The following is a 16,935-nucleotide window of genomic DNA, read 5'->3' on the forward strand; positions in this document are numbered from 1 at the left end:
CATGGAATAACAACGGACTTTTCGCATCGATACTCGCCTTTCGCGAACTGCATTCTCATTTCTGAACAGTGGTACCTGATTCGCTAGTTACAGATTTAAATCTAGTTCCAGCAAAGCCTTGGCTGATTGCTCACTCCTGCACTCTTGAAGAACGGTTCCACAACGCTGCATGCTTGTGCGTATCATTGCGGAGTCCGAAATGTAAGTCTAAAGCTTTCCACGAAAGATTTTTCAGGTTGATTAGCTATCCAACTATTCCAGTGCACCATCAAGCTCGTGTCTATCTGAGCCACATGGAAGGAACTTTGAGTTACCGGACGACCGGAATATCAAAAGCGCTCCATTGGGGATAAAAAAGACTCCACTAGTGTATATCCGGACCCGCACATCATGGTGAGAAAACTACATGCCTCGACTCAAAATACACGATGAACTGGGGCTGGCAGGATCTGAATTGCCTAATGTTCTCATTTCTCGTCATTATCAGAAGACTTTTCTTCTTCTCGTCAGATCAAACCGAAGCAAATGGATATGGTCTTCCAGCAAGGATGATATTTGATCAACTATTATACAAGTAACGTAACCAGGACATTGACAAACATATGGCGCTGATAGTGAACGGGCCGTCCAGTTTGTTCCTCTTCCGTCTACGGATATACAAGCACCATACGAGAATAAGAGTTTGTTAGTGACGGTTCACCAAATGAGCCAGGTGCAAAACGCTTTGGACGCTTCCGATTCTCATCTCTCAACGCAGGGGATACGTACTAAGCTTTACGCTAGTCTCTGTAACCCACGCTGATCTACAATGTTCCGTTTGTCACGATAATGATGATTGAAGCAACCAGTTATGGTGGTTTCTAGTTGCACCGGGCCGCTTCCCATGCCCGAGAAAAGAATTGGTCCGCGAGGTCCCTACCAAGTGCGTAACAGGGATAGTGCCCTGCCCCCACGGCACGCTAACTCTGCTGAAGAAACAAAAGCAAATACAGTCATTCAAGCCGTAAGCAAGTACGTCACAACATTTCGTCTCCCACTAGCATTACTTCGCCTGCTAGACGACCATTGTGCGTTAGCTTCGGTGAGCCGTTTTGTTCAACAGCTCGGCACAAGGTTGATTTTTGTGTACAAGCAATCAAGGAATCCAGTGCTACTCTTCTCATGCCGTTCGGTAAACTTGGGCCTGGTGCGGCTGGCAGAGACACATCTAGATCTGGGGCGTGTCGAGAGATTGATGTTCCGCCACTCTGCACGAACAAATCTTGAGTGGGTTACCAACTCTGGGTGTGAATGGAAGCAATCTACAATGATGGTGAAGCTGAGCAAAGGAACACGACGCGGATCTGAAGTTTGCTATGCTACCCATGCAGGCACCGTCTTAGTTCATGCGGTAGTGCGCCATCTTTGACACGGATTGCCAATCTAGAGAACGGGAATCACGCCCATTGGATGGATTTGGTGATGGTACCTGAAACTTGGAGGCGCCGTCCATGGCGCTCGATCATCAATCTGTTAACCACTCTATAGTAGAGTTTGTGAAAAAGAATTTAGGATCCTGTTGGGGATCGTTGCGATCAGCGAATCTGGCGGGATCACTTATACGAACCTCGGCAATGACCAACATGGCTCTGTTCCTTCTGCAGTCTTTGTGAAAGTTATGGTTATCTGCCTGATCTACACGCAATGGCAGCGTAGCATTGCATATTGCGGATAGGAACTCCAGTCTCGAAATGCCAGCCGCGCACAATCCTCGAAGAGGGCCGTGCTAGCTACGAGTAATAAAGACAGACAGCGGGCGGAAGATAATCAAAAGCAAAACTCGCGCACTAGTTCACTACCTAGCAATGAGTCTAATACGGCATTTCCCGGCCCCGACAAGAATAATACCGACCTGCGCATACTGCCTCAGCTATTTAGCACAGTACAGCGCACTGTCAACAGACACCAGGAACCTGGTACGGTAGAGCGTTTTTATAGCCTCCAAGACATCGTGGAATTTATCCGCTCGCTGGCTGGTGCTATTATTTGAGCTCTCAGGGCACGGCCGGCCGGGGAACAGCTCCCAGAGCCGCTAAAGGAGGCCGTTCATGGTGATTGAGGGTTAAAGGTTAGCCCAAACGGTTGCGGCTCGATTCCTGTTCAACAATTCCGCCTACGTAGCGATCTTTTCCAACATCGCAATCAATCTACTTGCCAGGATAGCATAACCACTACTGTACAGTCTAGTAGCATTCGCACAACAAGTATGCTCCATCACGGTGCTTGACAACGCACGGATCCAAGTTTGTCTATAGCAGACACCCAGTCGGCGTTTTGTCCCGTGTCTATGATATCAGATTGGAGATCAATGGCCTGGCATTAGGTCCAGTGCCAATCATCTTCGGCATGAGCGAGCCTAGCGAGGATCTCTTCCGGCACAGTTAAGCGTGTCAAAATCCGAGTCAGTCCGCAAACGCAACAGAGAGGACAGGTATTACGGGGCTCTTTGGAAACATAGGGCTGGCAGAAGTGTCTGCTCAACTGCCGAGGTTTACTTGGGCCTCGGGCGGCATGTTGTTATGATCGACAGACTGAACAGTGAATCCATGCCACTCAGCTCATTTTCCACAAAAGGAAACTAAAGGGTCATGGCCGCTGCATAACTAGTCTGTGTTATATCAAGAGAGCGCTGGTATGCATCGCTACAATCCAAGCTGTGTAGCTGAACTCTATTAGCTGCTGGGAACTTCAGCACTGGTGATTCCCAGTAGGTGAACCATTTCCAAACGACACGGGTAGACTCAGTCTATTTTAGTATGGCCCGAGCACATAAATGCTAGTGCCGGCTCATAATGAGGTGATTAGCTGACCCGCCGACAAACAGCTTGAACTTTTTCAACCAGTCATCAACTATCTTCGAATGCATCAACGAATCTTGAGAGGTAGCCAAGAAGTCCGTTCTTCTTGTTTCTAAGTGCGTTTCATGAATGATGCGCAGGCTACCATGCGAGGTTAGGGTCTTGCAACGTCTATCGTCAGCAAATATCGGCCTCAATCCGTGCCGAGACTTGGCAACGCTGACCAACACAAGATCTATGGGAGATATCCATACCGTCGATATGGTTCAGCCTTCGCTGTGGGGCTGGTTGAGAGTTAGGGGCCTGCTGCGTTGCTTTTATTTAGTTGCTAATGTGGAATACAGATGAAGAAACCTCGGCTATTGCCTCTGGATTGCACTATCCTTCTGTGCCTTGATCAATCGTAGGGGAGTCCTCCTAGGTATCATCCAAATTACGAGTGGTAACAAGATGACTCTCATGTTAAAACCAGTCTCGTCACTTCTTGGGATGCTATCATACATGGGGTCAGGTCATGAATTGCCCCACGACTACCCTGAAGCACCTCCCCATCAAGTTGCTCTAGATTTTATCAATCTTCCAAGCAATGTGTAACAGGCCGGGTAGTAATTTTTACGACTTTACTCTTACGATTTCTAGAAAACCCTCTGGAACGCTCTGTATACAGCTTTTTTCGACCCAGGATCCAGACTTAACAGAGAGCAGCGGCTATCAATACGACGTCGCTAGCAGACGAGGGGGACAGCCTATTTGTGAAAGGGCAAGGATCTCTGACAGACCGTTGCATTCTACAGAGTACAAGCATACAAGCGGGGGATTATTAATGATTACGGTAATCAGCGTGCCAATATCCAACACGACAGTGTTCGTCCAACAAGGGAGGCGCGCGGACCTGCCTGGTATCATGACGTTCAACGGCCTCGCATTCGAACGCCAGGTTTATTATGTGTCAACGCGTTAAGCGCAGTTTCAATCAGAGGACACGGGTTTGTTGACTTATAGCCCGAGAGTATTGACGCATTACAGACTTGGTCGGGTTCCTGCATTGATCTAAGTAAGATGCAAGGGGGCTGTCACTTTCTCAATGACAATCCAATCGCATGTGATTTCCAGTCACGTAATTGTGGTGTGATTGATCGACGGAGAAGAAGAAAGAGAGCGAGCGAGGTGGCATTTTCCCCATTCGGTGGATATGCAATGGCCTCACTCACTGACACACAGCATGTTAAGGGTTTCCCTGCATCGCATCACATCACGTTGCATCGTATAAGGGATCGTCTGTCTACGCCAGCTCGGATCTTTCCCTTGACTGAACAGCCCGTTATCGGCATTACGAACGGATAGGCTGTGCTTCGTTTCAAGACAAGAATCACGTCATTTGATACCTGGGCAAAAACCAAGACTGCGGAGATACACAGATGCTGGAAACATAGTCTAATCCCTGAGGCATACTCTGTATATCAGGTGCTCCGTGGATCGAGCAATACCTCTTCCTATACTCTGATACTGTACCTTGGGTTGCATACGCTTCATACGCCGGTGTGGAGCTGAAGCATGGCAAAGTGCAGCATCTGCAGATCAAGATCAGGTAAGCCACCATACAGGAAATACGGAGCCAAAGGTGATGAGGCCCTATAGACTGTACGTCTTATCACATTGCGCTGCATGGGATACTCGTCGATTAACCAATTGTTTAAGTTGCACGATTGAATAATCTACTCTACATTGCGATGCTGACTACGACCTAGTACTTTTCCCTTTACTCAACTCTTGAGGACTGGTCTCTGAGGCTATATCTTCGGCTCACATATCAATTCGACTGCAAGTATACTAGGATTGCTAGTTATTATCTATCACAATTTCCGCGTACGGGCTAAGTCTTGGCTTCGTATACTCAAGCTGCTTCAGCATTGCTAGGTAAAAAAAAAAAAAAAGAAAGAAAGAAAGGAAAAAAAAAAAAGCGTGGGCATGGGTAAAGAGAGACATGCAGACATGCCGGCGCTAGTAACGCCTCGTCTTCACCGTTGCAGCACCCCGGACGCACGCCGGTCCCTACTTATAACTACCAGGTTGCGACAAGGTAATTAACGCGAAGCGAGAGACAAGAGAAGAGACCCACGAGGGATGAGATGGATACTCAAGAAGAGAGCGAGAGCTTATTACTCAGTTTGCCATAACGCACGTCTTGACTATCACCTTACATAAATGCTTGACCTTGCTCGATGATCCGTGCCTCAATTCAAGAGCATCCATTAAGGCCTGTTCTTACCCACAGTTGGATCGATAAAAACCTTCAGTTGTGTTGGGTCTCATTGATACTTTCTTCTCTCAACCTGCACTGCTTGGTGGGCCTGTCAAACTTGGCGGGAATCTATCCGCTGAACCCGGGGGCCATATCCAGCCAAATGACCGCTCCAACTTGGGCATGGTTCCTCTCGGCTCATAAGCGACGACCGTCTCGACCGCTATCCCATGTCACCTCGACGAGGATAAGCTGATGCCTGTCAATCAGTCTACACCCCGTTCGCCGATTTGAGTTACATGACGATCGGCCTTTGAAAACCCTCGAATGGGGATGTCGTTACGGTATTGGGGTAGGTAGGTAGATCGCTCAAATGGGCAGGGCCACTTAGCGGTACATTTTGGGCAGATTAGGTTGGATTGGGCTGTAACTTGAAGACCTTTTGATCTTGGCTGGTGATAGAGAAAACCCTTCTTCCCGTTTTGCACATGGAGAGATTACCATTAAAATGAGACATTGTCGCATAGATAAACTTCGGCAAAGAACATGGCCGAAACTCGAAGAAAGAGATGGGTTTCACGTTATTGTGATCAGACACACACTTCCGGATGCCTTAACTTGGCTTGTGATTCTAGGCTAAGCATGGGAGCCTCGTCTCGTCACCATATCGTCGGAACCTCAGGCGAAGCGAATGAGGAGAAATGAGAGATATCATAATAGTACACGCCCTAACTGTGCCCTTCCCACGGAACCGGAACCAAGACTTTCCAGTCACAGGGTGTACATACAGCGGCGTCTCCGGTGCCACAATACAATACTACGGTAACCATTGCTACTATGTACCAGCTATGTATGATAAACGGTCACATTACTAAGTCAGTTTGGAAGTTGGATATGACCATCTCGCAAACTAGCAGTCATTTGTTTAGTAGTCTGGCGCATTACTGAGGCCAAAACAACGTTGCAGTGCTTGTAATACCGCCCACGTGGTTTTATGTATGTGTGTACAATACCCTTGTCTGCTGTCAAAATGTTGCTAGTGGGACGTTTTTTGCGGGACGGTTGGTTCGTTATTTGGTTCGTGCGGTGAAACTGTGTCTCAAGTCCAACGGTGACTCGACGAATGCGTCGAAGATGATCTTCATTGGATATCGCCGTACCGGGACATCTTGTAGCAGGTCATGGATACCATATACTGGAACGTCGACGTCGAATATCTACACTACGAGCGTCACACGACACACAACTATCTGGCTTATTTCCCAAGGCTGTGTTACATGGCCACCTCGGCCTTTTAATCACGACTAATTAACAAGGTTCAACCTTTTTATGTTCTACGATTTGCTTTCTTATTGTGGCTAGTTTGATGAGGCTCAGACTTGGATATGGCTTTTAGTTAGAAGATAGCACGATGCTACGGATAATCAATGTTTCATGTTCCATTTACTACTTCGACCCATAGACCCGGTGTAACCGAAACTCTCTTTGACGACAATGTAATTAGAGCCGCTGACATGACGCATGAACGCTGTATACAGAGGCATGTTGGTGTCGTGGCAAGGTCAAGAGGATACCTTTGCAGGCATGATGCAGGGCAGAAAATAGTATACGTGGATCTTATTATAACTAGGCGAGATGATCTGGGTTTAGGTGAGACGGCAGATGCTGGAATCTTTGAGTCATGAGTCGTGGTTATATTGATATGATGACAATGATGACGACGACCATGATTGTACAAGTCGGGCCTCGGATCGAGGTACAACTCGAAGATAGATTGTTGATGCGGCTCACAAAGAAGTATGAACAGAATGGCCTCCGTAATCACACGAGGAACGTATGTAGTCATTAGAATTCTATCCCTGAACCAGTCTCATCATGTCATTAGACCACTCGGCTACCTGCTCTACCGTTCAATCATAACACGAACGTCACCAACTGCTGCTCTCGCCATTTTCTTGAGCAGGGTTCTCTCATCTGCCTCCCTGTACCGCTCCCATGAGTCCAAGCCCTCCTTGGCCTGAATACTCAACGTCTCGTATCCCTGACGAATGACCTCTGTGACCTCCTGCGTCGTCAAAAGACTGGGCTTGCGACGGCTGGCACCGCCCTCAGAAAGCATCTGGTTGTAGTGCGCGCTGACGTTGATGAGAGTGTCGATGGAGTTACTGTGGCGGTTAGCCAAGCGGTAGTTCTCCTTGAACTTTGTAAGCACCTCGCCTGACTCAACAACCTTGTAGAAAAGGTCGTCGTAGTCAGCGGGCGTAGGGAGGAAGGCTTCGCCGGCGGAGAGGGAGAGAGCGATGAGGTTGACGACGTGGTCGAGGAGGGTGTCGATGTGCGGTAGATCTTTGAGGTCGGCGGTGTATGTGGCGAGGAAGCGGACAATGGAGAGCAGGGAGCGGAAGAACTCAGGCCAGTGATACTCCAAGCGTGTACGTGTGCGAGAGAGATACGAGATGATGCGAAGCATGATACCGAAGCAGAGTGTGTAAAGGCTGACATCAAGACGACGTCGGAGATTATGGTTCACAGCATCGATCATAGTGTCGAGAAGAGAAATAGCGAGGACTCGCTCGCCTTTGACAAGGGGAAGGTAAGGTTGGCGTTGACGACACAGACGGACTGCTACTCGGGAATCGTCGCTGCAGATACGTTTGCAAATCGCGGGGTCTTCAATAAGGAGGCGGAATACCATGAGGTTGAGATGAGCGTAGTAGGTAGCTCTAGGTGAGAGGTAGGCGTGCTGGAGAAGGTATGAGCTAAGAGAGAGGTAGCTGGCGATAGGCTGCTCGGCGCCTGGTTCTGCTGCCATCGTGACCAGGTTGAAGCAAAAGAGCTTGTTAGCATGAGTGAAATCGTATGTGGCTAGAAGAACAGCAGCTTCTTCCTCAGGTCTAGCATAGGTTAGTTGAGTTGCGGTATAAGCCGAGATGATGAGACTTACAGCTGCGTGAAGAGAGCTTTAGCGGTCTCAACATCGTATACTGGGTTGTTCACAGGTTTTGGTCCAGGTGCGATTGCACCGAGTCCGATCATGTTCAGGGTAGCGCTGAAGGTCCAGCCTTCAGGAAGATCATCCTGGATGGTGATGTACCGAGATCGAACTGTTGAACAAGCTTGTCCCACGGCACCAACTATCTTTTGAATGGCAGCCTCGTTGACAAAGTCGTTCAGTCGTTGTTGGTAAGGATTCTGGAACTCGAATTTGTTGTAATTGGCCAACAGGCCGACTAATGTGAACGGTTGGAGTACTTTGTCCGGCGTGTCTGAGTCTTGGATGAACTTGAATGTTGTTAGTTTGGGACATGTCGTCTTGTGTTATGCTGCCGTACCTTCATAACTGCAGGGAAGAGATCTCTTTGGATGAGGTATGTCAACAATGTTGTTTGGTATGCTCCAGCTGTTACTGCCAACAGCACTTCAACTGCTTTGTATCGAACGTCCACTACACCAGTGTCAGCTGGGCGACCGTGTTTTGCGATGATGAATTCTTACAGTCCTTGCTGTTCCTTATTATAGCCTCCAAAGCACTGACGAACTCGGTAAAGACGGAATCGATATGGTCGAGTCCTGCGAGCAGAACCATGATGTCGGAACTAGGTTGAGGGTACCTCTTGGAGAGAAGGCATGATAGAAACACACTGAGCGTCTAGCAAGTGTCAGGACCAATATATGTGTTGCAATCGGTTGGTATGTTACTCACATCCAACGCGTGAAGTTGCGCAAGGCTATGCGCGCCCTTGACAGTAGCTACAGCTCTCGCAAAGAGCTCCTGCGTGCGAACATCGAGGGACAATACATGGCTCGGACTCAGGTCGTTGAGGATACGTTTCAGGGCAGCACGATCGGGTCTGAGGAGGAAAAACTCGGTCCAGAAGCCGTCGGTCTTCTCTTCATCATCGTAGTTATCCTAATTCGGAACAAGGGCGGATCAGTCGAGGGGCGGGCGCATAGTTGGAGGTTGTACGGATATCTACCTAAAGGAAGCTAATTTAGTTCATGATGAGGCGAGGAGCTGGACAGAGGTGACTTACCTTGAAGAGAGAGTCATACAATTGTATGACCTTCGGGGTAAAGACCTCGGGCTGAGGCTGACGAGTGAGCGGTGACGCTTCCATGGGATGGGAGCTGAATGTTACGAGCTGCGATAGTTTGAGAGGAGACCGAGTTGCGATAGAGAACTGGGCCATGTTCGCTTTTATCACGTGCGCGCTGTAGGTTAACAAGAAGTTGGAGGTGTAGTTTCAATTGATATCCCGAAACTGTAAACAATAGAGCAATTCAACACCGAAAGTGGTTATTAAAACTTGAATTATTCTTTGTTCTCAATTGAAAAAGGTGTAAAGTATTTTTGAGACGATGAAATTGTTTCCCCCAGTAAAGGTCTCACCATGCATTCCAGGGAGAGGCTGACTTGGTGGTATGTCTCCAGGGTGGCCAACACTTATATAAGACGCATGGCGTTTAAGTTGGCCCACCACAATGTTTTGAACAAACATTTTATTTCTACTGAATAAATCATCAGTTCTTCTACTCATAGAGAGAGGGGAGGTCATATGTGTCAGGCTTACATTGGTTGGTTGATATACTCTGATGATAGACTCAGTGTAAGGAATGGGCGAGCTATGTATGAAGAAACCATCAACCCAAGAGCAGTTTAATTCTTTCAATTACTACCAACCATACGCTTGTGAGATAGAACCACATAAAAAACTGCCCACCTTTAGTTCTAAACTCATGCTTGCCAGCCAAAAAAGAAAGAAACTATAAAGCCACTGGCTGAAGTGGAATATTGCATCTACATAAACTACTAACATCGACCAAGGCGTCACACAGACTTGTTTGAAGAGAGCCATCAAGTGAAAGTCCATCGGCATACTGAACATTATTCCATGATTGAAACAGTGTTAAAACCTGCTTCTAAAGATACTGACCTGTCACATCTTTGGTAAACTCAAGCGATAGTGCCGTGTGCGTTGTGATGGGACAGAAAGACGAAATACATTAGAGAAACGGTCCAAGTAAGAAGTGATAACCACAATTTACCACTATTGATTTAATCTAAAGAGAATATCAGGAACTTGTAGCAGAATAGAAATTGATTAGAGAGAGATTTCGTAAGTATCATGTTGGATAAACGTTTTGAAGCACACGGAGAGTAACCGTGGCAACCCTCAGAATACGCATGCGATAGTAAACAACAATAACAGGAAGACTACTCCAATAATATCAATGAGCAAAAGGTCTTGTTAGGGAGTTTTTATGCTGAAAAACATAAGAGTGTAATTTTGAGTGCTCGTCTGAGCGCGTACCAATGTGTTGCTTTTGTTCTTAGATAACCAACAGCTAGCTTTTCTATTACATGCTGGAGTAAGTAGACTTTTGAGCTGTATCTTCCTCTTAGATACTCCCAGCAGATTGTCAGGCATGGAAACCAGGTATTTCAGGTACAATGTTGCTAGAAAGCAGCCTTTGGGAAATGTTGGCTGGTGGAAGGGGGACACCAACACTTGAGACCATTGCAAGCAACTCGGACCTGGCCTGATGCCAAAGTGACATCAAATATCACTGCATCAAAGAACTACTCCATCACTCCTCAACTACAGTCAGGCTTCCTACAAATATCAGGGCCACAACCCGTCCGAATACATTGTCATACTGCTCAAGCCCGAGTCTTTCTTTGCCATGGTACTTACTAAGCCTAAGGGATATACATCCTTTCCTGTCGTTCCAGTCAATTGGGAGAAATCACGGGAAGGAGAGAGAGCTGGCCGAAGCATTGCAGCGTATACAGAATATACCAGAATAGCTTTCGGCATGGGAGTTCAACCAAAGTGTAACTCGACAACAACACATACGTTTCTCCTCGGAGATGGGTGAAAACACAATTGCCAATCTACCACAGCCAGCTAATCATATTGCAAGTGAAATTTCAATTAGTGAAGACAATTTGCTAACACTCGACAGTGCCCTCCCCTCATCCGCTTCCTGCCTCGGCAAGTCACTACCAACGCCTCAACACCACAACCACTACACGATACACAACCACGACAAAAAAGATTCCACGAGCAAAAGAAGATATCGGACGTCGAACCCGATTTGATGCGTAATCTGGGAATCGAACCCAGGGCTCCCCGATGTCGCTTGGATGGCAACGGAGAATTTTACCACTAAACCAATTACGCTGGTTCTTATCGTTGAAGACCCTCACTGTAATTAGAACTTGAGAATAGTACAACCAGTTGAGGAGACTCCTGTCAATGAGACATCTCTGAAGGACAATGGACTATTGAGGCCTTTGGAGTGTTTGAGTGTTTGTGTCTGGGCAAAGATCCATCGGCGAGCTTGTTGTGCCCATGGATCGATTGCACCGCAACGAGAACATTGGTCACACAAATTCTACACAAAGCAAATACTGATCTCAGGAGGCAGCTCGCAACGAGCGCGACCTTCAACGATGATGGGTGACAGCTTTTGTTCTCGAAGGCGCTTATCGGAGTTTTTCTAGGCATATGATACGAAACTGGCAAGTCAGTTTATGCTTTTAGGCCGAACTCTTAGTCTGTGTGTTCCATTTCTATCCTAAAGCTTGGGCTCATTCTGGGTTGATATAGTTTCCAACAGCACTGTTGTTTGGTTGGATTGCGAAGAGTACGAGAAACACGGGTATCCTGATAGCAGGTAGTAGATTCCTTTTGACTCTGAACTTGAGTTTTCTAGGAGGCAAGCCGTTGCTGAGATATTGCACAGCAACATACTCAAATACACTCTGCCTGCGATACTCCTGTGGGTGCCTTATCGCTATGAATGTCCCGTAATCCAGAATCAATGTCCAGGGCCGCCGATACCTGGAGATCCGTCTTCATCGTATTAGTCCCGTACATTTCTGGCAAGTTTCGACAAGTTTAGTGGTTAAGCATGTAGCCATAGATCTGGAAGATCGTTGCAATGGTTACACTCCGTTCATCTCCTTCGACAGACACTGCGTTCGTATACATTTTAGACATTCGGGTCTTGTTTCGTCGCATTTTGTCTATTTAAGGCGAGTCAGCCTTGCTAATAGCTATTGGATTCGGGTTAGCATACGTATTGGAACCCCTATCGTTGCGTTTATCACTCTCGTCTTCCTCATTACTAGGGATAGGAGATGATTCCGGCTGATTGTGTTGTGCGCCGTGGTTGTCGTCGTCATCGCTGGAGATGGGAGTTGATCTCTGTTGACTTGCTGTGTGTCATTTTGACGGTGACCACTATTCTTTTTAATGTGACCAAGAATCCAGTAAATATATGGTTACATATGTATGAGAATACTGGAAGTCTCTCGAATTATACATCCCCCAGCAAGTCTTTATGATCCATGTCAAGGTTAGACACAATCACATATTTAGATATATGAAATATGGCTGCATAGATGACTCCGGAATGGTAGAAGAGCAGTCTTTCGAGCGATGAACTTTGCAAATGAGTCACCAAGCAAAGGCCAAGTTTACAGCGTCTGTTTGCAACACTTGACATGACATCTGTACTTACTCTTCACATCCCTATAGATGCTGTTGTATAAAAGCAACAACTGCTAGCTTATCAAGGACAAAATCCACGATGTCTATCTCACAATAGTATCACACTCCACAAAACTCATGATACACTTACTTACAACCCATACTTTCTATTAGATCACGACATCATCCCAGCAGCCCTACAAACGGGCCCTCCGTCTCCAGAATGATCATCCTCTAGGGATAAATAAGCCGCATTAGAGAAAAGCAAAGGCCCACGAGTTTAGATCAGGACGCAAGACGTAAAAAGGTTCGATTCGAGGTGGAAAGCGTCGGCATAGACGGGTTGCGCCGGCTGAAAACAGGGGATGTTCAAACCGTTGAGTAATAATTAGCTGAAAGAAAAGGTCCCTCTGTTAGATCTCGTAATTTACAGATTCGAAAGTCTGGGGAAGTGGATGATAGTTTAAATCTTGCATCGGTATTATTTTCTCTTGGCGAGATTTGTATAAGTGAATGTATCTGGTGTTTTGAAGTATATCTAGATGGTCAACTTTGGTGAGGAGGAGTTCCAGAAGAATGAGAGAACTTCAGCCACACTTACGGTTGGGGCCAGTCAGTTGGAGACAAATGCCGAGAATTTAGTTACCTAGGCAAGGTAAAGTCTTGTGTACAGTACAATTAGCATATGAAGGCATGGCATGTGAGTAAAACATCTCACGCCATACAAACCTCGGGACTTGACCGCGCAATTAAAACCTCACCGTGTCAAAGCTTCTGAAACCTAGTCGAGACTCCGTAAATGCAATGCAATTGAAATCAAGAGAACCGGGGAAGCAATCGAGAATTACCCAAGAGGAAGGTGTAGACACTTCTCCTTTTCTTTTCATTCTTCACTCCCTCTCTCTGCATTCTCCGCATGTCTCCAAAAATGATAACGTCCTCCCCCTGCTTCCCCGCACAAATCTCCAATTTCCATCATGTAAAAAATACGTACGAGTAATTCCTCTCAATGGTCTACCACGAAATAAACTTATCCTCTCTTTCCCAGGACCCGTATCTTTATTATCCAGGTTTGATAGTTTATCGTGTGGAACTCCTGAGTCTAGACTGTTTCTGGGGTGCATGCTCCGGAGCACAAGTACTGTAACTTGAGTGACTTTTGGACAGTCTTGGCTGGAGGAGACACGCTCTCGTGTCTTTTCCTCTGGCGCGAGTTGGAGAAACAAGGCACAGCCGCAATGGTATCATGATTCCACTTCTACCGTCTTTCTCTCTCGTAATTGACACACAAAGACGCGTACACTGATGAGTCTGGATAGACAGTATCCGTGTTGAGTGGACTCTCTGCTTTACCCCAGATATCCGCCATTGCCGATCCTACCTTACTCTCTCATGTCGAATCTGGCTCTGTACGTAACAAGATCCGCTTCAGCCTGGCGTAATAAGAACTCCATACTCTACCATTGGCTTTGGAACGAAGCAGTAAAGTCTAAATAGCAGGCTCGGTTCCTCTGTGAACAGTGATCTCGGCCAAGGTTGCATGTAGTCTGGCAATGATCTTCTTCCGACTCAACACCAAACTTCCTTGTCGCAACGTTAGCTTTATATATGTTCTCTTCAGCTCGGGTTTATAGCTCCAGCAGTAATAAAACCTAAACGACTCCTATCATGAATATTTGTCCAATCTCCTAAACTCCACCATGAACCTGAATTGACTTGTAGGGCGCGCCTGAAGGGCGTGATCATCTCCACAAATGACAAATTCAAGTCGTTGCAGGGCGCGTTTGACTACATGTCAAAATGTTCTAAAGACTAGATAAAAAGGCTTTCAAAGTTCAAAGACGTTACTACAACGTTTGCAACTATTTTCATTGTCTGTCTCAGCTCCATCACCGAAAGTTACGAAAGAAGGCATCGGCTGCACGTAATCCCAATCGAATCACTAAGGGCCGGGGTGCTCGCTTACTCAACCAAACCATCACTCAAAAACATGACACGATTCACGACAAAAAGGCTACTCAGGATATGCACAATGATATACTATTGTCATGTTGTACTATAAAAGATATACAGGAGCGGATGTACAATATGCCATATTCCAACTCAAACACAAACTAAAAGAACAGGCCTCAACAAGAAATCATATGTTTACATGATCTTGTTGAGGAAGCGTCGCCAAGCGGGCCAAGTAGCGATCTTGGCACGGTGAGCGTTGATCTCATCCCAATTGTGCTCACGTCGGCCAGTGTCGACATCGATCTTGTCAATCGAGATCCATCCCTCGCGCTTCCAGAGGTATCCAATAGCCCAGAAGGCCAGAACAACAGGGAGAGCAAGGTAAGAGATGAAGAAGCCCTCGACAGTTCCCATACCATCGGAACCAGGAGGGGCAACAATGGCAATATAGAACTGAGCGATAAGGACGAGAATGATCAGACCAAGACTGAAGTAGGAGCCAGCGACACCAAAGGCAGCCCTGAAAGGAATCTCGTCCAAAGTGTGACCCTGTCGGGCCCAAGCCTTACGGAACCGAATGTGGGCAACGCAGATGGAGCCCCAAGTGAAGAGGGTTGAAAGACCAGAAAGAGCAAGGAGCCAGTCAAAGATCTCTCCACCCTTGGGGTCGAGGTTGACAAAGGCGATGAAACCCATGAGGATGTGGACGCAGACGGAGATAAGGGGACGACCACCACGGTCAATGTAGGAGAAAATCTTGGGAGCATATCCGTTCTGAGCCATGGCAGTCAGGGTACGGGAACCACCATAAACACACGACACACCGAGAGACAGAACCGACACGAGAATGATGACGTTCATGAAGTGGTTGAGACCGTTGAGACCAGCGTACTCGCCAACAAGGACAAAGGGTGAAGCCTTGGCGTTAGCGTAACCGGAAATGTTAAGTCGCTCATCAGTGGACTTGATGAGGAGACCGATAAAGGTAAGACCGAGAACGTAGAAGAGGGTAATACGCCAGAAGACCTGCTTGATGGCACCAGGGAGGGCCTTGGTAGGGTTCTCAGACTCGGCAGCGGCAAGACCAACCAACTCAGTACCAGCAAAGGAGAAAGCGGCAGTAACGAAGACCGAACAGAATCCCTTGAAGCCGTTCTTGAAAGCACCGGGGTCCTCGTTCCAAAGCTTACCACCCCAGTACTCATTGTAGCGGCCGTTGTCGGGACCACCACCACAAACGAGGACAACGCAGATGAACATGAAGGCGACGGTAGCTCCAAGCTTCAGGCAGGACGACCAAAACTCTTCCTCAGCATAACCAATACCACCGAAGATGTTGATGATGATGATGGCAACGAGGAAGATGGCAATGAAGATTCCGGCTGAAAGGTCTTCATTCCAATATTTGATACAGACAGCGCAGACGGTCAATTCTAGTGGCAGAACGGTAGCCCATTGTGCGACATAGTTCCAACCCATGGCGAAACCCCAAGAGGGATCGATGAAGCGAGACGAGTAGATGTAGAAACCACCGTTCACGGGGTACATGACGGCAAGTTCACCAAGAGCGAAGACTAGAAAGCACACCACGTTAGTATTATTCCCAATATACCCAGTCAAGACGATATTAACATACCGACGTTGAAGATCATAGCACCGATCAGAAGGAAATCAATAAGAACAGAACCAGGACCCTACAACACACGATTAGCGACTTATGACGACGATCGAGAAGATATTAGATCGACTTACGCCATTGTAGAGAGCCTTTCCAGAACCGACGAAGAAACCTGCACCGATGGAACCACCGATAGCAATCATTTGAAGATGGCGAGGCTTCATACGACGATCAAGTTCAACGTTGGTAGTGTCCCTGCGTCGCTGGAAAGACTCGAGTGTGAGACCATTTCGGGTCCAGTAGGACTCCTCCTTGAAGGCGAAGCCGCCGCCAGTCTGGACATCTCCAGACTGCTCAGTGACTGTGTTGCCCTTCTCCTGGCTGACATTAGTCGGGTTATCGCTGGAACTCTTTTCCATGTTGGATGTTCCCTTGCTGGGTAACTCTTGAAGAGTTGTAGGGATTAAAGAAGGATAAAGAAGGAGTGGTGATGATCGAAACCAAGGGCGAACGAGGAGGGGAACAACGGTTCTTAAGTATGAGTCCAGGAGGGGAGGACAGGAGCCAGAGAGGACTGGGGTCGCAGTCGACTTGACGGGCTAGAGGCAAGAGGGCCGCCATTGCGGGAACAATTCGTTCAACTCGATCATCTTGTGAGGCCCCTAGTTTCCCGTTGTGTTGCCGATCAACAAGAAGCTGTCAAGCTTGGGGCAAGTAAGCGTGTGGATATCAACGAGGAACGAGAGGGCTTGGATGCCAAGAAGCGCGATACGGACGGAGGAA

At 47.3% G+C, this 16,935-nt stretch overlaps 2 protein-coding genes and 1 non-coding gene across 3 annotated transcripts; all 3 read right to left on the reverse strand.

Moving 5' to 3' along the window:
- Positions 1-6,497: 6,497 nt before the first annotated feature.
- EDB82DRAFT_517436 (uncharacterized protein) lies at positions 6,498-9,325 on the reverse strand. The gene is made up of 6 exons (XM_065609015.1): positions 9,114-9,325; positions 8,783-8,989; positions 8,575-8,728; positions 8,412-8,524; positions 8,024-8,361; positions 6,498-7,973 (listed from the first exon to the last, which is right to left on the reverse strand). The coding sequence occupies exons 1-6, from the start codon at positions 9,267-9,269 to the stop codon at positions 6,983-6,985; spliced, it is 1,959 nt and encodes a 652-aa protein (XP_065463537.1). The 5' UTR covers positions 9,270-9,325; the 3' UTR covers positions 6,498-6,982.
- Positions 9,326-11,182: 1,857 nt separating this feature from the next.
- EDB82DRAFT_t307 lies at positions 11,183-11,264 on the reverse strand. Its single transcript has one exon. It is a non-coding gene; the product is annotated as a tRNA-Gly (tRNA).
- Positions 11,265-14,726: 3,462 nt separating this feature from the next.
- Positions 14,727-16,571, reverse strand: EDB82DRAFT_437151 (amino acid permease/ SLC12A domain-containing protein; the record flags this gene model as incomplete). The annotated part of the gene is made up of 3 exons (XM_025725285.2): positions 14,727-16,108; positions 16,171-16,228; positions 16,287-16,571. The coding sequence occupies 3 exons, from the start codon at positions 16,569-16,571 to the stop codon at positions 14,727-14,729; spliced, it is 1,725 nt and encodes a 574-aa protein (XP_025593899.1).
- Positions 16,572-16,935: the final 364 nt, after the last annotated feature.

This window comes from Fusarium venenatum (genome assembly GCF_020744135.1).
Source record: "Fusarium venenatum strain MPI-CAGE-CH-0201 chromosome Unknown EDB82scaffold_4, whole genome shotgun sequence".
Classification (NCBI taxonomy): Eukaryota; Fungi; Ascomycota; class Sordariomycetes; order Hypocreales; family Nectriaceae; genus Fusarium; species Fusarium venenatum.

Excerpts from the sequence above, each read along its gene's own strand:
- EDB82DRAFT_517436 (XM_065609015.1), bottom strand. The coding sequence starts at position 9,269 with ATGGCCCAGTTCTCTATCGCAACTCGGTCTCCTCTCAAACTATCGCAG. Across the intron at positions 8,525-8,574 it reads AATAAGGAACAGCAAGGACT|TGGACGTTCGATACAAAGCA; the intron begins GTAAGAATTCAT and ends ACACTGGTGTAG. Across the intron at positions 8,362-8,411 it reads TCTTCCCTGCAGTTATGAAG|TTCATCCAAGACTCAGACAC; the intron begins GTACGGCAGCAT and ends ACAACATTCAAG.